At 39.0% G+C, this 22,075-nt stretch overlaps 1 protein-coding gene across 1 annotated transcript in view; it reads right to left on the bottom strand.

The window, feature by feature from the left end:
- Positions 1–9,852: 9,852 nt before the first annotated feature.
- LOC130975263 (L-type lectin-domain containing receptor kinase S.4-like) overlaps positions 9,853–22,075 on the bottom strand; it is a 54,656-nt gene continuing 42,433 nt past the window's right edge. The window contains exon 2 of the mRNA XM_057900080.1: positions 9,853–10,055. Within this exon, the coding sequence (XP_057756063.1) occupies positions 9,853–10,055 (203 nt within the window). The remainder of the gene's footprint in view (positions 10,056–22,075) is intronic.

The following is a 22,075-nucleotide window of genomic DNA, read 5'->3' as shown; positions in this document are numbered from 1 at the left end:
AGGAGGAGAGCAGTTTGGATGATGAGGAGGGCGCCGAACACAAGATATAGGGAGGGGGGGTGGGTTATTTTTCGAAAAATAAGAAAGAGATAAGATAAAAGATATGATTTTAAAAGATATGATTAGAAAAAGATATAATTTTTAAAAGAGAAAGATATGAATAAGAATTTAAAAGACAAATCTGAAAAATTTAATTTTGAAAAAGATATTTTTTTTTTTTTAAAAAGATAATTGAGTTTTGAAAACAAATTTTTAAAAGAGTTTGATTGGATTGAAAATTAATTTGTCCTTTATGGATTAAGATACCTTTGATATTTTGAAAAAGGGATATTAGAAATTAGGATTTTTAGAACTCTAATTTGGGATGAGAGATGATAATTTGAAATATGTTGATGCAAGAAATCATGAGTTGAAACATAAAAATTTGGAAAAAATATAAAGAAAAACGAAATTGTACCTCCTCCCACCATCCTGGCGTTAAACGCCCACATGGTGCATGGTTTGGGCGTTTAACGCCCATGTGATGCTTCTCCTGGGCGTTCAACGCCCATGTGATGCTTCTTTCTGGCGTTGAACGCCAGGAAGTCCTTCTTTACTGGGCGTTTTTCTAAACGCCCAGAATGCTAGCAGATTGGCGTTAAACGCCCAGAAGGTGCATCTTTCTGGCGTTTAACGCCCAGAAGATGCTCCTTTCTGGCGTTTAACGCCCAGAAGGCTACCCTTACTGGCGTTAAACGCCCAGTGGGTGCTTCTTTTGGGCGTTTAACGCCCAAAGTGTTTCTTACTGGCTTTTTCATGCCAGTGAACTTCCAAATTTCTCTGTAACTCTTGGGACTTCAGTTAATTTGTTATTTCACCTTTGAAGATACTTATACCTAAACCTGTAAAGAAAGAAAATTTATTTAATTAGTAATTAAACTTTGTATATGGCTGGGTTGCCTCCCAGCAAGCGCTTCTTTAATGTCATTAGCTGGACTATCACTGATTCTTCAATTAAGTCTCAGTCTTGAGCATTCTTGCTCAAAATTGCCTTCAAGATAATGTTTAACTCTTTGTCCATTGACAATGAACTTTTTGTTAGAGTCATTATCTTGAAGCTCTATGTAGCCATATGGTGATACACTTGTAATTACATATGGACCTCTCCACCGGGATTTTAATTTCCCGGGGAATAATTTGAGCCTAGAGTTAAATAGCAGAACTTTCTGCCCTGGTTTAAAGACTCTGGATGACAATTTCTTATCATGCCATTTTTTTGCTTTTTCCTTGTAAATTTTTGCATTTTCAAAAGCATTGAGTCTAAACTCTTCTAGCTCATTTAACTGGAGCAATCGTTTTTCTCCAGCTAATTTGGCATCAAGGTTCAGGAATCTGGTTGCCCAGTAGGCCTTGTGTTCCAGTTCCACTGGCAAGTGACACGCCTTTCCATACACAAGCTGGTATGGAGAGGTCCCTATAGGGGTCTTAAATGCTGTTCTGTATGCCCACAGAGCATCATCCAAGCTTCTTGCCCAATCCTTTCTGCGGTTAATTACAGTCCGTTCCAGGATTCTTTTAAGTTCTCTATTTGAGACTTCTGCCTGCCCATTAGTCTGTGGGTGATATGGAGTAGCCACCCTGTGGTTGACTCCATAACGGACTAGAGCAGAGTAGAGCTGCTTATTACAGAAATGAGTACCCCCATCACTGATTAACACTCTGGGGATACCAAATCTGCTGAAGATATGTTTCTGGAGGAATTTTAACACTGTTTTAGTGTCATTAGTGGGTGTTGCAATAGCCTCCACCCATTTGGATACATAATCCACTGCCACCAGAATATAGGTGTTTGAGTATGATGGTGGGAAAGGTCCCATGAAGTCAATACCCCATACATCAAACAACTCAATTTCCAAGATTCCTTGTTGAGGCATAGCATAACTGTGGGGCAGGTTGCCTGATCTCTGGCAACTATCACAGTTAAGCACAAATGCTCGGGAATCTTTATAGAGAGTAGGCCAGTAGAAGCCACTCTGGAGGACTCTTGTGGCTGTTCGTTCACTTCCAAAATGTCCTCCATACTGTGATCCATGGCAATGCCAAAGGATCTTCTGTGCTTCTTCTTTAGGCACACATCTACGGATTACTCCGTCTGCACATCTCTTAAAGAGATATGGTTCATCCCAGAGATAGTATTTTGCATCTGTGATTAATTTCTTTGATTGCACCTTACTGTACTCCTTGGGTATGAATCTCACTGCCTTGTAGTTTGCAATGTCTGCAAACCATGGCACTTCCTGGACGGCTAGTAATTGCTCATCCGGAAAGGTTTCAGAAATTTCAGTGAGAGGGAGGGACGCCCCTTCCAATGGTTCTATTCGGGACAGGTGATCTGCTACTTGATTTTCTGTCCCTTTTCTGTCTCTTATTTCTATATCAAACTCTTGCAGAAGCAGCACCCATCTGATGAGTCTGGGTTTTGAATCTTGCTTTGTGAGTAGATATTTAAGAGCAGCATGATCAGTGTACACAATCACTTTTGATCCTACTAAGTAGGATCTGAATTTGTCAATGGCGTAAACCACTGCAAGTAGCTCTTTTTCTGTGGTTGTGTAATTCTTCTGTGCATCATTTAGCACACGGCTGGCATAGTAAATGACATGCAGAAGCTTGTCATGCCTTTGCCCCAACACTGCACCAATGGCATGGTCACTGGCATCACACATTAGTTCAAATGGTAATGTCCAGTCTGGTGCAGAGATGATTGGTGCTGTGACCAATTTAGCTTTCAGAGTTTCAAATGCCTGCAGACACTTCTCATCAAAGATAAATGGCATGTCTGCAGCTAGCAGGTTGCTCAGGGGTTTGGCGATTTTTGAAAAATCCTTTATAAACCTCCTATAAAACCCTGCATGTCCCAGAAAGCTTCTGATTGCCTTAACATTAGCAGGTGGTGGTAATTTTTCAATTACTTCTACCTTAGCTTGGTCCACCTCTATCCCCTTGTTCGAAATTTTGTGTCCAAGGACAATTCCTTCAGTCACCATAAAGTGACATTTTTCCCAGTTTAAAACCAGGTTAGTCTCTTGGCATCTTTTCAGAACAAGTGCTAAATGGTTAAGGCAGGAGCTGAATGAGTCTCCAAATACTGAAAAGTCATCCATGAAGACTTCCAGGAATTTTTCCACCATATCAGAGAAAATTGAGAGCATGCACCTCTGAAAGGTTGCAGGTGCATTGCATAAGCCAAATGGCATCCTTCTGTATGCAAATACTCCAGAAGGGCATGTGAATGCCGTTTTCTCTTGATCCTGGGGATCTACTGCAATTTGATTATAACCTGAATATCCATCCAGAAAGCAGTAGTATTCATGACCTGCTAGTCTTTCTAGCATCTGGTCTATGAATGGTAAAGGAAAATGATCCTTTCTGGTGGCTGTATTGAGCCTTCTATAATCAATACACATACGCCACCCTGTAACTGTCCTTGTAGGAACCAGTTCATTTTTTTCATTGTGAACTACTGTCATGCCTCCTTTCTTAGGGACAACTTGGACAGGGCTCACCCAGGGGCTGTCAGAAATAGGATAAATAATCCCAGCCTCTAGTAATTTAGTGACCTCTTTCTGCACCACTTCTTTCATAGCTGGATTCAGCCGCCTTTGTGGTTGAACCACTGGCTTGGCGTCATCTTCCAACAAGATTTTGTGCATGCACCTGGCTGGGCTAATGCCCTTAAGATCACTAATGGACCACCCAAGAGCTGTCTTGTGCGTCCTTAGCACTTGAATTAGTGCTTCCTCTTCCTGTGGCTCCAAGGTAGAGCTTATAATTACAGGAAAGGTTTCACCTTCTCCCAGAAATGCATATTTCAGGGATGGTGGTAATGGTTTGAGCTCGGGTTTTGGAGGTTTCTCCTCTTCCTGAGGGATTTTCAGAGGTTCTATTATCTTCTCTGACTCCTCCAAATCAGGCTGAACATCTTTAAAGATGTCCTCTAGCTCTGATTCGAGACTCTCAGCCATATTGACCTCTCTTACCAGAGAATCAATCATGTCAACACTCATGCAGTCATTTGGGGTGTCTGGATGTTGCATGGCTTTGACCACATTCAACTTGAATTCCTCCTCATTGACTCTCAAGGTTACTTCCCCTTTTTGGACATCAATGAGGGTTCGGCCAGTTGCTAGGAAAGGTCTTCCTAGAATGAGAGTTGCACTCTTGTGCTCCTCCATTTCCAGCACCACAAAGTCAGTAGGAAAGGCAAATGGCCCAACCTTGACAATCATGTCTTCAATCACGCCTGATGGGTATTTAATGGAGCCATCAGCAAGTTGAAGACATATCCTGGTTGGTTTGATTTCTTCAGTTAAACCAAGCTTTCTGATAGTAGATGCAGGTATTAGGTTGATACTTGCCCCAAGGTCACATAAAGCTTGCTTGGTGCAATTACCTTCTAATGTGCATGGTATCATAAAGCTCCCAGGATCTTTAAGCTTCTCAGGTAAGCTTTTTAGAATGACTGCACTGCATTCTTCAGTGAGGTAAACCTTTTCAGTCTCCCTCCAATCCTTCTTATGACTTAAGATCTCTTTCATGAACTTAGCATAAGAGGGTATTTGCTCAAGTGCTTCTGCAAACGGAATCTTTATTTCAAGAGTCCTGAGATAGTCTGCAAAGCGGGCAAATTGCTTATCTTGTTCCGCTTGGCGGAGTTTTTGAGGATAAGGCATTTTGGCTCTGTATTCCTCAACCTTAGTTGCTGCAGGTTTATTACCTACAGAAGTGGGTTGGGAAGCCTTGTTATCAGCACTTGTATGTGACTGATTCCCTACTGGCATTTGAATGCCAGAGGTAGGAGCTGGAGTGGCGTTAGACGCCACTTCCTTGCTTGTTACTGGCGTTTGAACGCCAGAACCATGCTCCTTTTGGGCGTTCAACGCCAGATTCAAGCTTGTTTCTGGCGTTGAACGCCAGGAATCAGCATGGTCTGGGCGTTCAGCGCCAGCTTTATCCCTTTCTGGGCTCTGCTTGTCCTCAGAGGGATTTTGATTAGCTATTCGTTCATGTCCTTGCTTCTTGCTGCTTTGAAGTGAGGTATTTAATGTTTTCCCACTTCTTAATTGAACTGCTTGGCATTCTTCTACTATTTGTTTTGACAGTCGTTTTTCTGTTTGCTTTAATTGCACTTCCATGTTCCTGTTTGCCATTCTTGTTTCCTGTAATATCTCATTGAATTCGGCTAGCTGCTGAGTTAGAAAGTCTAATTGCTGATTAAATTCATTAGCCTGATCCACCGGACTGAGTTCTGCAGTTACTGTTTTAGCTTCTCCTTTCTTAGAAGATTCACTGCTTAGATACATATGTTGATTTCTGGCAACTGTATCAATAAGCTCTTGAGCTTCTTCAATTGTTTTTCTCATGTGTATAGATCCACCAGCTGAGTGGTCTAGAGAAATCTGAGCTTTTTCTGTAAGCCCATAGTAGAAGATGTCTAATTGCACCCATTCTGAAAACATTTCAGAGGGGCATTTTCTTAGCATCTCTCTGTATCTCTCCCAAGCATCATAAAGGGATTCATTATCTCCTTGTTTGAAGCCTTGGATGTTTAGCCTTAGCTGTGTCATCCGTTTGGGAGGGAAATAGTGATTCAGGAATTTTTCTGACAGCTGTTTCCATGTTTTTATGCTGTTCTTAGGCTGGTTATTTAACCACCTCTTAGCTTGATCTTTTACAGCAAATGGAAACAGTAGTAATCTGTAGATATCCTGATCCACTTCCTTATCATGTACTGTATCAGCAATTTGCAGAAATTGTGCCAGAAACTCTGTAGGTTCTTCATGTGGAAGACCAGAATACTGGCAGTTTTGCTGCACCATGATAATGAGCTGAGGATTCAGCTCAAAGCTACTAACTCCAATGGAGGGTATACAAATACTACTCCCATATGAAGCAGTAGTGGGGTTAGCATATGACCCCAGAGTCCTCTTGTCTTGTCCATTCATACTTACTTTAGAATTGGAATACAAGAGATAATTTATATGTTGATTTAGAAAAATGGAATAAGTAAAACAAAATATATAAAAAGAAAATATGATAATAAATTTTTTTTTTTTTTTTTTTTTTTTTTTTTTGAAAACTTTTCGAAAAAAATTGAAATTAAAATCTGAAACTTATATAAAAATTTCGAAAAAGTGGTTCAAAATTAGTTAGAAAATATAAAATTTTTGAATTTTGAATTTTATGATGAAAGAGAAAAACACACAAAAGACACAAGACTTAAAATTTTTAGATCTAGTACTCCTTATTTTCGAAAATTTTTGGAGGGAAAACACCAAGGAACACCAAACTTAAAAATTTTAAGATCAAGACACAAGAAAAACTCAAGAACACTTTGAAGATTCACAAGAACACCAAGAACAAAAGAAAGAACACCAAACTTAAAATTTTTAGAAAATCAAGACAAGTTTTCGAAAATTATATTAAAATTAACAAGAAAACACCAAACTTAAAGTTTGGCACAGATTAAACCAAGAAAAATTATTTTTGAAAAAGATTTTCAAAAGAACTGGTGCCCAATTGCCAAGAACATAAGCCAACACTATAACCAACTGAATTAAAAATGTAATGTATTTTAAAGATGTATTATTTTTATGGATAAACTAAATTTTTGAAAACTAATGTTTTGAAAAAGCACAAGAAAAACAAGAAAAGACACAGAACAAGAAAAACTCAAGATCAAACAAGAAAAATAAGCAAGAACAACTTGAAGATCAATGAAGAACAAAGAACACAAGTCGAAAATTTTAAAAGAAAATATGAGATATGCAATTGACACCAAACTTAGAACAAGACACTAAACTCACGAAAATTTAACAATTAATTAAGAAAAATAATATTTTTGAAAAGAAATTTTTTTTTTTGAAAATAAACTATCCTATCAAGATTTAATGACTCTATAACAATAAAAAATAAAAATAAAAATAAATTATTCCTAATCTAAGAAATAAAATAAGCCTTCAATTGTCCAAACTCAATAATCCCCGGCAACGGCGCCAAAAACTTGGTGGACGAAATTGTGATTTCTATCTTTGAGCTTTAGTATGTACACAAAAACTATTGTGTCTCTTGTTCATTCAAAATCCTTATTATGGCACTGGTTGAATTCACAACTCCGTTCAACTAACCAGCAAGTGTACTGGGTCGTCCAAGTAATACCTTACGTGAGTAAGGGTCGAATCCACAGAGATTATTGGTTTGAAGCAATCAATATTTATTTTATTTGGCTTAGTCAGGATACCAATAGGATTCTTTAGCCTCGTATTTTTGTTGCCAATTAGAGCGTAGAATAAATAGTTATTACTTTAATAATAGAGAATAAAAGCGTTACTTGTTGTGCAGTAATGGGGAATATGTTGGAGTTTTGGAGATGCTTTGTCCTCTGACTTCAACTCTTCCTTGAAATCCTCTTCTCACACGCAGGTTCCTTCCATGGCAAGCTCTATGTAGGGTGTCACCGTTGTCAATGGCTACTTCCCATCCTCGCAGTGAAAGCTATGCACGCACTCTGTCACAGTACGGCCAATCACCGGTTGGTTCCCGCTCCTACTGGAATAGAATCCCTCTTTTGCGTCTGTCACTAACGCCCAGCAGGTTAAAGTCTGAAGCACGTCACAGTCATTCAATCCCGGAATCCTACTCGGAATACCACAGACAAGGTTTAGACTTTCCGGATTCTCATGAATGCCGCCATCAATCCAGCTTATACCACGAAGATTCTGATTAGGGAAGCTAAGAGACATTCATTCAATCTGATGTAGAACGGAGGTGGTTGTCAGGCACACGTTCATGGATTGAGGAAGGTGATGAGTGTCACGGATCATCACCTTCTCCACAGTTAAGCGCGAATAAACATCTTAGATAAGAACAAGCGTGTTTGAATGGAAAACAAAGGAATTGTATTAAATCATCGAGACGCTGCAGAGCTCCTCACCCCCAACAATGGAGTTTAGAGACTCATGCCGTCACAAAGTATGTAATTCAGATCTGAAAATAGCATGAGGTACAAGATAAGTCTGTAAAAGTTGTTTAAATAGTAAACTAGTGACCTAGGTTTACAGAAAAATGAGTAAACTAAGATAATTGGTGCAGAAATCCACTTCTGGGGCCCACTTGGTGTGTGCTGGGGCTGAGACTAAAGCTTTCCACGTGTAAAGGCCTTTCTTGGCGTCAAACTCCAGGTTTTGACGTGTTTTGGGCGTTCAACTCCGGATCATGACGTTTCTCTGGCGTTTAACTCCAGACAGCAGCATGTACTTGGCGTTCAACGCCAAGTTACGTCGTCTATCTTCGCGCAAAGTATGGACTATTATATATTGCTGGAAAGCCCTGGATGTCTACTTTCCAACGCCGTTGAGAGCGCGCCAATTGGACTCCTGTAGCTCCAGAAAACCCATTTCGAGTGCAGGGAGGTCAGGATCCAACAGCATCAGCAGTCCTTTTTCAGCCTAAGTCAGATTTTTGCTCAGCTCCCTCAATTTCAGCCAGAAAATACCTGAAATCACAGAAAAATACACACACTCATAGTAAAGTCCAGAAATATGATTTTTGCCTAAAAACTAATATTATTTTACTAAAAACTAACTGAAACATGCTAAAATCTACATGAAATTACCCCCAAAAAGCGTACAAAATATCCGCTCATCAACACCAGAGCCTTCCGTCTAGCCTCCGTTGTTCCGTCATAACTACCAGCGCTAACAATATCATCAATTTTCTTAATCTCTTCCTCGAACTTCTTTATCCTATTGTCCATGTCCCCAAACTTTGCCTTATGCCATCTTCTCAGCGGAACTGTTAATGCCTTGAGCTTGTTGGTGAAAAAATCATCTCCCAAGTTCCTCCATTCATCCTTTACCAACTTCAGAAACCCTTCATGCGTAAACCAAGAATCCAAGCTGCGAAATGGTCTCGATCCTGTACAAAGTCTAGAATCTTCTAAAATCAATGGGCAGTGATCTGACAGGCTCTCGGTCCTCCTTTCAAACGAGTATCTGAGAACTCCTCAAGCTACTCCACACTGACAAGGACCCTATCAATGCGGCTACAAGACTGACCCCGGAACCATGTAAACTTCCGATCAGATAACGGTAAATCTACTAGCTATAGGTCCTGTACCCATTCCTTGAAATCATTCGCAGATGCAGGTAAACTAACAGCGCCTTTTCTTTCTTCCAGCCGTAGTATCTCGTTAAAGTCTCCCATGAAGCAACGGAACCTGACATAGACCCACAATATAGCTTAACTCCTCCCACATCACCAGTTTCTCACTTCGAACATGTGCACTATATACCAAGCAGAAAGCACAATTAAAATTATTTTTTGTCAGCACACCTTCAACACACAACCAGCCATCCCCTTTGTAGCAGTTCAACCGCTTAAATAAAAAATTGTTCCATATTAACAACAAGCCGCCAGAGAAACGAACTAATTCCACAGAGTCCCAACCCACCGTATCACTCCCCCACAAGCGTGCTACATCAAACTTGGTCACCACCTCCCTCTTAGTTTCAATTTGACCTAGCATATTTAACCTATATTTTTTCTTCAACTCTTTCACCATACTCCACTTTCCATACCCTCATAAGCCTCTAATATTCCAACAACTGTAAATCATTTAAGAAACTTGCTACACACCTTGTTATGATGTTTGGGCCTGCTCCTCCTAGCTTTCTCCTTTTGTTTTGCCAACTTCTTTTTTGCTGAAATGGCTTTATTTTGACTCTATAAAATTGCCATAATATCTTCTTCATCATCATCATAGACCGCTCCTGACTCCACTGCTAGCTTCCATGTTTCCTTATTTTCTAATAACTATTCAGTCTGCGTATCCCTATGATCTGAATCTGGTATTGCGCCTCCAAGTTCCGCTTCAGAGCCAGCATCCTTTGAAACCCGGCCATCCACATCGTGTGGACCCATACTTACATCTCCCCCTTTTATCACTTCCAGACCGCTCACTTTCCCATCAGTTCTTAGAACCAGCATGCTTGGATCTCCAACTTCAGCTTGGCCGCCTGGTTCGTTGGTGGACGAAATTGTGATTTATGCTTGAATTGTTGTTCGAAATTAATTCCCCAGTAATGGCTCCAAAAAACTTGGTGCTCAATACCATGGTCTAAATATAACCTCACAACTTCGCTCAACTAACCAGCAAGTGTACTGGGTCGTCCAAGTAATACCTTACGTGAGTAAGGGTCGATCCCACAGAGATTGTTGGTATGAAGCAAGCTATGGTCATCTTGTAAATCTCAGTCAGGCGGATAATAATTGACTATTGGGTTTTCAAAAATATAAAGAGATAATTAATTTATTAATAAAGGATAGAAATACTTATGTAATTTCATTGGTAGGAATTTCAGATAAGTGTATGGAGATGCTGTATTCCTTTTGAATCTCTGCTTTCCTACTGCATCCATCCAATCCTTCTTACTCCTTTCCATGGCAAGTTGTATGTAGGGCATCACTATTGTCAATGGCTACATCTCATCCTCTCAGTGAAAAAGGTCCAAATGCTCTGTCACGGCACGGCTAATCATCTGTTGGTTCTCGATCATGTTGGAATAGAATCACTTGATTCTTTTACGTTTGTCATCACGCCCAACAATCGCGAGTTTGAAGCTCATCACAGTCATTCAATCCCAGAATCCTACTCGGAATACCACAGACAAGGTTTAGACTTTTCGGATTCTCATGAATGCCGCCATCAATTCTAGCTTATACCACAAAAATTCTGATTAAGGAATTCAAGAGATACGCACTCTAGCTTTCGCTTGTAGAACGGAAGTGGTTGTCAGGCACGCGTTCATACGGATGGATGATGATGAGTGTCACGGATCATCACATCCATCAGGTTGAAGTACGAATGGTATCTTAGAAAAGGAATAAATCGAATTGAATAGAAAATAATAGTAATTGCATTAAAACTTGAGGTACAGCAGAGCTCCACGCCCTTAATCTATGGTGTGTAGAAACTCTACCGTTGAAAATACATAAGTGATGAAGGTTCAGGCATGGCTGAGAGGCCAGCCCCCAAGGTCTAAGAACTAAACATTCAAAGATTGAATAATACAATAGTAAACTATCCTATTTATACTAGACTAGCTACTAGGGTTTATAAGAATAAGTAATTGATGCATAAATCCACTTCTAGGGTCCACTTGGTGTGTGCTTGGGCTGAGCTTGATCCATCCACGAGCTGAGGCTTCTTTTGGAGTTGAACGCCAAGTTGTAACGTGTTTTGGGCGTTCAACTCTGGTTCGTGACGTGTTTCTGGCGTTTGACTCTAGAATGTAGCAACATGGAACTGGCGTTGAGCGCCAGTTTACATCGTCTAATCACGAATAAAGTATGGACTATTATATGTTGCTGGAAACCTCTGGATGTCTACTTTTCAACGCCGTTGAGAGCGCGCCATTTGGAGTTCTGTAACTCCAGAAAATTCATTTCGAGTGCAGGGAGGTCAGATTCCAACAGCATCAGCAGTCCTTTGTCAGCCTCCTATCAGAGTTTTGCTCAGGTCCCTCAATTTAAGCCAGAAAATACCTGAAATCACAGAAAAATACACAAACTCATAGTAAAGTCCAGAAATGTGAATTTAGCATAAAAACTAATGAAAACATCCTTAAAAGTAACTAGATCATGCTAAAAACTACCTAAAAACAATGCCAAAAAGCGTATAAATTATCCGCTCATCACAACACCAAACTTAAATTGTTGCTTGTCCCCAAGCAACTGAAAATCAATTAGAATAATAAGAAGAGAATATACTATAAATTCCAAAATATACATGAATATTAATTCTAATTAGATGAGCGGGACTTGTAGCTTTTTGCTTCTGAACAGTTTTTGCATCTTACTTTTTTCTTTGAAGTTTAGAATGATTGGCTTCTCTAGGAACTTAGAATTTCGGATAGTGTTATTGATTCTCCTAGTTAAGTATGTTGATTCTTGAACACAGCTACTTTTATGAGTCTTGGCCGTGGCCCTAAGCATTTTGTTTTCCAGTATTACCACCGGCTACATAAATGCCACAGACACATGACTGGGTGAACCTTTTCAGATTGTGACTCAGCTTTGCTAGAGTCCCCAGTTAGAGGTGTCCAGAGCTCTTAAGCACACTCTTTTTGCTTTGGATCACAACTTTAACCACTCAGTCTCAAGCTTTTCACTTAGACTTGCATGCCACAAGCACATGGTTAGGGACAGCTTGATTTAGCCGCTTAGGCTTGGATTTTTATTTCCTTGGGCCCTCCTATCCATTGATGCTCAAAGCCTTGGATCCTTTTTACCCTTTCCTTTTGGTTTTAAGGGCTATTGGCTTTTTCTGCTTGCTTTTTTTTTCGCCTCACTTTTTTTTTCCCGCAAGCTTTTGCTATTCACTGCTTTTTCTTGCTTCAAGAATCAATTTCATGATTTTTTAGATTATCAATAGCATTTTTCTTTGTTCATCATTCTTTCAAGAGCCAACAATTTTAACATTCATAAACAACAAGATAAAAAATATGCACTGTTCAAGCATTCACTCAGAAAACAAAAAGTATTTTCACCACATCAATATAATTAAACTAATTTCAAGGACAATTTTCAAAATTTATGTACTTCTTGTTCTTTTGAATTAAAACATTTTTTATTTAAGAGAGGTGAAGGATTTATGGAATTTATTCATAGCTTTAAGACATAGTTACTAAAAATTAATGATCATGAAGTAGAGACACAAAACATAAATAGACATGAAGCATAAAAATCGAAAAACAAAGGAATAAGAACAATGAATGAGTCCACCTTAGTGGTGTCTTCTTCTTGAAGGACCAATGATATCCTTAAGCTCTTCTATGTCCCTTCCTTGCCTTTGTTGCATGATCCCTAGTGATTTTGGTGTTCCTACCCTTAGTTGCTTCCAATAATTATATGGAGGAACATGTATCCCCTGAGGTATCTCAGAGATTTCTTAATGAGGGAATTTCTCATGCTCTCTTGATGTGCAGTCAAATGCTCTTCTACTGAGTTATGGACCCTTGAGATGAATATCTCCATCTCCCATGACTCAGAGGTGGAAGCTTTTGTCTTCTCTTTTCTCTTCTCTTTCTTTTCTCTCTCTTTTTTTTTGAATTTTCTCTGGCCTTAGGTGCCATCAAGGGTTATGAAAAAGCAAGAAAAGCAAAAAAGCTATGCTTTAACCACACCAAACTTTAGAATGTTGCTCGCCCTCGAGCAAGAGAAGAAAGAAAGGATGAAGAATAAGAAGAAGATATGGAGGAGATGGAGGGATGTGTGTATTCGGCTATATGGGTGGGATTGGGTGGAAAAGAGAATTTGAATTTTGAAGATAGGTGGGGTGTATGGGGAAGAGTGGATAGATGTGAGTGGTGAATAAAAAACAGAAGGGATGACCATGAATGGAGAGAGAGAGGGTGAGGTATGTGGGGATCCTGTGGGGTCCACAGATCTTGATATGATCCTGTGGGGTCCACAGATCCTGAGGTGTCAAGGATTTACATCCCTGCACCAATGAGGCATGTAAAATGCCTTTGCATACAATTCTGGCATTTGAACGCCGAGGTGATGCATGTTTTGGGCGTTCAACGCCCATGTGCAGCATGTTTCTGACGTTGAACGCCAGTTCCATGCTTGTTTCTGGCGTTCAGCGCCAGCTCCATGCTCTGTTCTGGCGTTGAACGCCAGCCAGATGCTCCTTATTGGCGTTTAAACGACAGTAAGTCCTTCCTCCAGGGTGTGATTTTTCTTCTGTTATTTTTTATTCTATTTTTAATTTTAATATTTTTTTGCGACTCTTCATGATCATGAACCTAATAAAACATAAAAGAACAATGAAAATAAAATAAAATTAGATAAATAAAAATTGAGTTGCCTCCTGGTGGACGAAATTGTGATCACATCAATGTAGTATTCTTTGTTGTTGTATGGAATCATTATTATGGCACTTATGTGTGGACACAACTCCGTTCAACTTAACCAGCAAGTGTACTGGGTCATCCAAGTAATACCTTACGTGAGTAAGGGTCGATCCCACAGAGATTGTTGGTATGAAGCAAGCTATGGTCACCTTGTAAATCTCAGTTAGGCAGATTAAATAGTTATGCGTTTCGAAAATTAATAATAAATAGAAAATAAAAAGGGATAGAAATACTTATGTAAATCAATAGTGGGAATATCAGATAGGTGATGAGCGGATAATTTATACGCTTTTTGGCATTGTTTTTAGGTAGTTTTTAGTAAGTTCAAGCTACTTTTAGGGATGTTTTCATTAGTTTTTATGTTAAATTCACATTTCAAGACTTTACTATGAGTTTGTGTGTTTTTCTGTGATTTCAGGTAAATTCTGGCTGAAATTGAGGGATTTGAGCAAAACTCTGAAAAAGGCTGACAAAAGGACTGCTGATGCTGTTGGAATCTGACCTCCATGCACTCGAAATGGATTTTCTGGAGCTACAGAACTCCAATTGGCGCGCTCTCAACGGCGTTGGAAAGTAGACATCCAGGGCTTTCCAGCAATATATAATAGTTCATACTTTATTCGGAAATTGACGACGTAACTTGGCATTGAACGCCAAGTACATGCTGCTATCTGGAGTTAAACGCCAGAAAAACGTCATGATCCGGAGTTGAACGCCCAAAACACGTCATAACTCGGAGTTCAACTCCAAGAGAAGCCTCAGCTCATGGATTGATCAAGCTCAGCCCAAGCATACACCAAGTGGGCCCCGGAAGTGGATTTATGCATCAATTACTTACTCATGTAAACCCTAGGAGCTAGTTTATTATAAATAGGATGATTTATTAATGTATAAGACATCTTTGGTCTCAGTTTTGTTTTATTCTTCATCCTAAGAGGCTATTGATCACGTTTTAGGGGGCTGGCCATTCGGCCATGCCTGAACCTTTTACTTATGTATTTTCAACGGTGGAGTTTCTGCACACCATAGATTAAGGGTGTGGAGCTCTGCTGTACCTCAAGTATTAATGCAATTCTATTTTCTTTTATTCAATTCTCTCTTATTCTTATTCCAAGATATTCATTCGCACCCAAGAACATGATGAATGTGATGATTATGTGACGCTCATCATCATTCTCACCTATGAACGCGTGTGATTGACAACCACTTCCGTTCTACATGCAACAGAGCTTGAATGTGTATCTCTTAGATTCCCCAACAGAATCTTCGTGGTATAAGCTAGATAGATGGCGGCATTCATGAGGATCCAGAAAGTCTCACCTTGTCTGTGGTATTCCGAGTAGGATCCTGGGAATCCGGAAAGTCTAACCTTGTCCGTGGTATTCCGAGTAGGATTCCGGTAATGAATGACTGTGACGTGCTTCAGACTCGCAAGTGTTGGGCGTTAGTGACAGACGCAAAAGAATCAAGGGATTCTATTCCAGTAGGAGCGGGAACCAACCAGTGATTAGCCGTGCTGTGACAGAGCGCGTGAGCGTAGTTTTCACTGCGAGGATGGGATGTAGCCTTCGGCCAGTGTGATGCCTCCAGACGATTAGCCATGCGAGTGACAGCGTAGAGGACCATTTTCCCGAGAGGATTAAAAGTAGCCATCATCGAACGGTGAACCCCTATACACAGCTTGCCATGGAAAGGAATAAGAAGGATTGAGTTGAAGCAGTAGGAAAGTATGCGTTCTTGAGCCATACAGTCTCTCCATATGCTTATCTGAAATTCCCACCAATGAATCTGCATAAGTATTCTATCCCTTTTATTATTTCTTTTTATTAATTTTCGAAACCATAAACAAATTTAATCTGCCTAACTGAGATTTACAAGGTGACCATAGCTTGCTTCATACCAACAATCTCTGTGGGATCGACCCTTACTCGCGTAAGGTTTATTACTTGGACGACCCAGTACACTTGCTGGTTAGTTGAACGGAGTTGTGTTCACTCGTGCCAATTTCAAATTCATACAAGTACAAAAGAACATGGATCACAATTTCGTCCACCAAGTTTTTGGCGCCGTTGCCGGAGATTGTTCGAGTATGGACAACTGACGGTTCATCTTGTTGCTCAGATTAGGTAATTTTCTTTTCAAAAATCTTTTTCAAAAATTTTTCTTTTAATTTTCGTTTTTCCAAACTTTAATTTCGAAATAAAAAATAAAAATCCAAAAAAAAATCATAAAATCGTGAAAATAAAAAATATTTTGTGTTTCTTGTTTGAGTCTTGAGTCAATTTTTAAGTTTGGTGTTAATTGCATGCTTTAAAAATTTTTCTTGCATTTTTCCGAAAATTTCATGCATTCATGGTGTTCTTCATGATCTTCAAGTTGTTCTTGATAAGTCCTCTTGTTTGATCTTGATGTTTTCTCATTTTGTGTTGTTTATTGTTTTTCATATGCATTTTTTGTTTGTTAGAGTCCATGCATTAAAGATTTCTAAGTTTGGTGTCTTGCATGTTTTCTTTGCATCAAAAATCTTTCAAAAATATGTTCTTGATGTTCATCATGATCTTCAAAGTGTTCTTGGTGTTCATCTTGACATTCATAGCATTCTTGCATGCATTCATGGTTTTGATCTAAAAATTTCATGCATTGAGTATTTTTGTTGTTTTTCTCTCTCATAATTAAAAATTCAAAAATCAAAAAAATATCTTTTCCTTATTTCCCTCCAAAATTTCGAAATTTTGGGTTGACTTGGTCAAAAATTTTTAAAATTAGTTGTTTCTTACAAGTCAAGTCAAAATTTCAATTTTAAAAATCTTATTTTTTAAAAATCTTTTTCAAAAATCATATCTTTTTCACTTTTTTTTTTACATAATTTTCGAAAATTTAAAAAATATTTTTTTTTCAAATTATTTTCAAAATCTTTTTCTTATCTTTATATCATATGTTCAAAAATTAGCTAACAATTAATGTGATTGGTTCAAAAATTTGAAGTTTGTTACTTTCTTGTTAAGAAAGGTTCAATCTTTAAATTCTAGAATCTTATCTTGTAGTTTCTTGTTAGTTAAGTCATTTTAAAAATTAAATCTTTTTCTTAAAACTTTTATCTTATCTTTTTATCTTATTCTTTTTAAAATTTTATCTTTTTCAAAATTTGATTTTAAAATATCTTATCTAACTTCTTATCTTCTTATCTTTTTAAATTTTGATTTCAAATCTTTTTCAATCAACTAACTAACTTTTTGTTTGTTTCTTATCTTTTTCAAAACCACCTAACTACTTCTCCCTCTTCTATTTTCGAAATTATCTCTCTCTTTTTCAAAAATTCTTTTTAATTAACTAATTGTTTCATGTTTTAATTTTAATTACATTTTATCTCTAATTTTCGAAAATTACTAATCTCTTTTTCAAATTATTTTCGAAAATTCTCCTTCTCTTTTCTTATTCTATTTAATTATTTAATTACTAACACTTCTCTTCACCTTCCTTCATCTAAAAATCCGAATTCTTCCTCATTCTTCTACCCCCTTCTTTTTCTACTAACATAAAGGAATCTCTATACTGTGACATAGAGGATTCCTCTTTCTTTTCTTGTTTTCTTCTCTTTCATATGAGCAGGAACAGGGATAAAGGCACTCTTGTTGAAATTGATCCAGAACCTGAAAGGACTCTGAAGAGAAAATTAAGAGAAGCTAAATTACAACAATCCAGAAACAACCTTTCAGAAATTTTCGAACAAGAGAAGGAGATGGCAGCCGAAAATAATAATAATGCAAGGAGAATGCTTGGTGACTTTACAAAGCCAACGTCCAAGTTTGATGGAAGAAGCATCTCCATTCCTGCCATTGGAGCCAACAACTTTGAGCTGAAACCTCAGCTAGTTGCCTTAATGCAACAAAACTGCAAGTTTTATGGACTTCCATCTGAAGATCCTTATCAGTTTTTAACTGAGTTCTTGCAGATCTGTGAGACTGTAAAGACGAATGGAGTAGATCCTGAAGTCTACAGACTCATGCTTTTCCCTTTTGCTGTAAGAGACAGAGCTAGGATATGGTTGGATTCACAACCTAAGGATAGCCTGGACTCCTGGGATAAGCTGGTCACTGCCTTCTTGGATAAATTCTTTCCTCCTCAAAAGCTGAGCAAGCTGAGAGTGGATGTTCAAACCTTCAAACAAAAAGATGGTGAATCCCTCTATGAAGCTTAGGAAAGATACAAGCAGCTGACCAAAAGATGTCCATCTGATATGTTTTCAGAATGGACCATTTTAGATATATTCTATTATGGTCTCTCTGAATTTTCGAAAATGTCATTGGACCATTCTGCAGGTGGATCTATTCACCTGAAGAAAACGCCTGAAGAGGCTCAAGAACTCATTGACATGGTTGCAAACAACCAATTCATGTACACTTCTGAGAGGAATTCCGTGAATACTGGGATACCTCAGAAGAAAGGAGTTCTTGAAATTGATACTCTGAATGCCATATTGGCTCAGAACAAAGTGTTGACTCAACAGGTCAACATGATCTCTCAAAATCTGAATGGATGGCAACATACATCCAACAGTACTAGAGAGGCAGCTTCTGAAGAAGCTTATGATCCTGAGAACCCTGCCATGGCAGAGGTTAATTACATGGGTGAACCTTATGGAAACACCTATAATTCATCATGGAGAAATCATCCAAATTTCTCATGGAAGGATCAACAAAAACCTCAACAAGGTTTTAACAATGGTGGACGTAATAGGCTGGGCAATAGCAAGCCATATCCATCATCTTCTCAGCAACAGACAGAGAATTCTGAACAAAACACTTCTAATTTAGCCAATGTAGGCTCTGATCTGTCAAAGGCCACTTTCAGTTTCATGAGTGAAACAAGATCCTCCATTAGAAATTTGGAGGCACAAGTGGGCCAGCTGAGTAAGAAAGTCATTGAAACTCCTCCCAGTACTCTCCCAAGCAATACAGAAGAGAATCCAAAAGGAGAGTGCAAAGCCATTGACATAGTCAATGTGGCCGAATGCACAAGGGAGGAGGAGGACGAAAATCCTAGTGAGGAAGACCTCCTGGGACGTTCCTCAAGCAAGAAGGAGTTTCCTATTAAGGATCCAAAGGAATCTGAGGCTCATACAGAGACCATAGAGATTCCATTGAATCTCTTTCTGCCATTCATGAGCTCTGAAGACTATTCATCCTCTGAAGAGGATGAAGATGTAACTGGAGAGCAAGTTGCTCAATATTTAGGAGCTATCATGAAGCTGAATGCCAAATTGTTTGGTAATGAGACTTGGGAAAGTGAACCTCCCTTACTCATTAATGAACTGGATACTTGGATTCAGAAAATTCTACCTCAAAAGAAACAAGATCCTGGCAAGTTCCTAATACCTTGTACCATAGGCACCATGATCTTTGAAAAAGCTCTGTGTGATCTAGGTCAGGGATAAATCTAATGCCACTCTCTGTAATGGAGAAGCTGGGGATCATTGAGGTACAACCTGCCTTGTTCTCATTACAACTGGCAGACAAGTCATTGAGACAAGCCTATGGAATAGTAGAGGACATGCTAGTAAAGGTTGAAGGCCTTTACATCCCTGCTGATTTCATAATCTTAGACACTAGGAAGGAAGAGGATGACTGCATCATCCTTGGAAGACCTTTCCTAGCCACAGCAGGAGCTGTGATAGATGTCAACAGAGGGGAATTAGTCCTTCAATTGAATGGGGAATACCTTGTGTTTAAGGCACATGGTCATCCCTCTGTGACAAAAGAGAGTAAGCATGAAGAGCTTCTCTCAGTTCAGAGTCAAGAAGAGCCCCCACAGTCAAACTCTAAGTTTGGTGTTGTGAGGCCACAACCAAACTCTAAGTTTGGTGTTAAGATCCCATATCCAAACTCTAAGTTTGGTGTGGACAACTATACAACATTGACCTGATCACCTTGTGGCTCCATGAGAGCCACTGTCAAGCTATTGACATTAAAAAAGCGCTTGTTGGGAGGTAACCCAATTTTATTTATCTAATTTCTATTTTATACTATTTTATTGTTATTTTGTGTTTTATTAGGTACATGATCATGAGGAGTCACGAAAAAATCATAAAAATTAAAAACAGAATCAAAAACAGCAGAAGAAAAAATTTCACCCTGGAGGACGCACGGGCTGGCGTTCAACGCCAGTAAGATGCATCTGGCTGGCGTTCAACGCCAGAACAGAGCACCATTCTGGTGCTGAACGCCAGAAACAAGCAACATCCTGGCGCTGAACGCCAGGAATGTGCCCAGAGAGGAAAAACTGGCGCTGAACGCCAGTAACAAGCATGAAACTGGCGTTCAACGCCAGAAACATGCTTTACATGGGCGTTGAACACCCAGAATGTGCACCAATGGGCGTTTAAACGCCAGAATGATGCACGAAGGCATTTTACATGCCTATTTGGTGCAGGGATGGAATTCCTTGACACCTCAGGATCTGTGGACCCCACAGGATCACCTCAGGATCTGTGAACCTCACCGGATCCCCACCTACCTCGCCCTCTCTCTCTCCATTCATGGTCATCCCTTCTGTTTTTCATTCACCACTCACCTCTATCCACTCTTCCCCATACACCCCACCTACCTTTACAATTCAACTTCTCTTTCCCACCCAATCCCACCCATATAGCCGAATCCATCTCCCCTCACTCTCCTCCATTTTCTTCTTCTTCTTCGTTTTCTCTTCTTTCTTCTCTTGCTCGAGGGCGAACAATATTTTAAGTTTGGTGTGGTAAAAGCATAGCTTTTTTTGCTTTTCCATTACCATTAATGGCACCTAAGGCCAGAAAAACCTCAAAGGGAGGACAAAAGTTTCCACCTCTGAGTCATGGGAGATGGAAAGACTAATATAAGCCGTCATAGCTCAGTGGTAGAACATGTGGCTGCAAATCAAGAGATCCCTGAGATACCTCAGGGGATAAGTTGTCCTCCACACAAATATTGGAAGCAACTAAGGGTAGGAACACCAAAATTACTAGGAATCATTCAACAGAAGCAAGGAAGGGACATAGAGGAGCTCAAAGAGCACCATTGGTCCTTCAAAAAGGCGCCACCCTCACTCAGGTGGATTCATTCCTTGTTCTTTATTTCTTTCTGTTTTCGGTTTTTAATATTGTGTTTATCTATGTTTTGTGTCTCTACTTCATGATCATTAGTATGTAGTAACCATCCCTTAAAGCTATGAATAAAATCCATTAATCCTTCACTCTCTTAAATGAAAAATGTTTTAATTCAAAAGACCAAGAAGTACATGAATTTCGAATTTGTCCTTGAATTTAATTTAATTATATTGATGTGGTGACAATACTTTTATTTTCTGAATGAATGCTTGAACAGTGCATATGTCTTTTGATCTTGTTGTTTATGAATGTTAAAATTGTTGGCTCTTGAAAGAATGATGAACAAAGAGAAATGTTATTGAGGATCTGAAAAATCATGAAATTGATTCTTGAAGCAAGAAAAAGCAGTGAAAAAGAAGAAGCTTGTGAAAAAAATGGCGAAAAAAAAAAAGAAGAGAAGAAGCAGTAGAAAAAGCCAATAGCCCTTAAAACCAAAAGGCAAGGGTAAAAAGGATCCAAGGCTTTGAGCATCAATGGATAGGAGGGCCCAAGGAAATAAAATCCAGGCCTAAGCGGCTAAACCAAGCTGTCCCTAACCATGTGCTTGTGTCATGAAGGTCCAAGTGAAAAGCTTGAGACCAAGTGGTTAAAGTCGTGATCCAAAGCAAAAAGAGTGTGCTTAAGAGCTCTGGACACCTCTAACTGGGGACTTTAGCAAAGCTAAGTCACAATCTGAAAAGGTTCACCCAGTTATGTGTCTGTGGCATTTATGTATCCGGTGGTAATACTGGAAAACAAAATGCTTAGGGCCACATCCAAGACTCATAAGTAGCTGTGTTCAAGAATCAACATGCTTAACTAGGAAAATCAATAACACCATCCGAAATTCTAAGTTCCTAGAGAAGCCAATCATTCTAAACTTCAAAGGAAAAAGTGAGATGCCAAAACTATTCAGAAGCAAAAAGCTACAAGTCCCGCTCATCTAATTAGAATTAATATTCATTGATATTTTGGAATTTATAGTATATTCTCTTCTTTTTAT

The sequence above is a fragment of the Arachis stenosperma genome, chromosome 4 (assembly GCF_014773155.1).
Source record: "Arachis stenosperma cultivar V10309 chromosome 4, arast.V10309.gnm1.PFL2, whole genome shotgun sequence".
NCBI lineage: Eukaryota > Viridiplantae > Streptophyta > Magnoliopsida > Fabales > Fabaceae > Arachis > Arachis stenosperma.
This window is presented reverse-complemented; position numbering and strand designations above follow the sequence as displayed.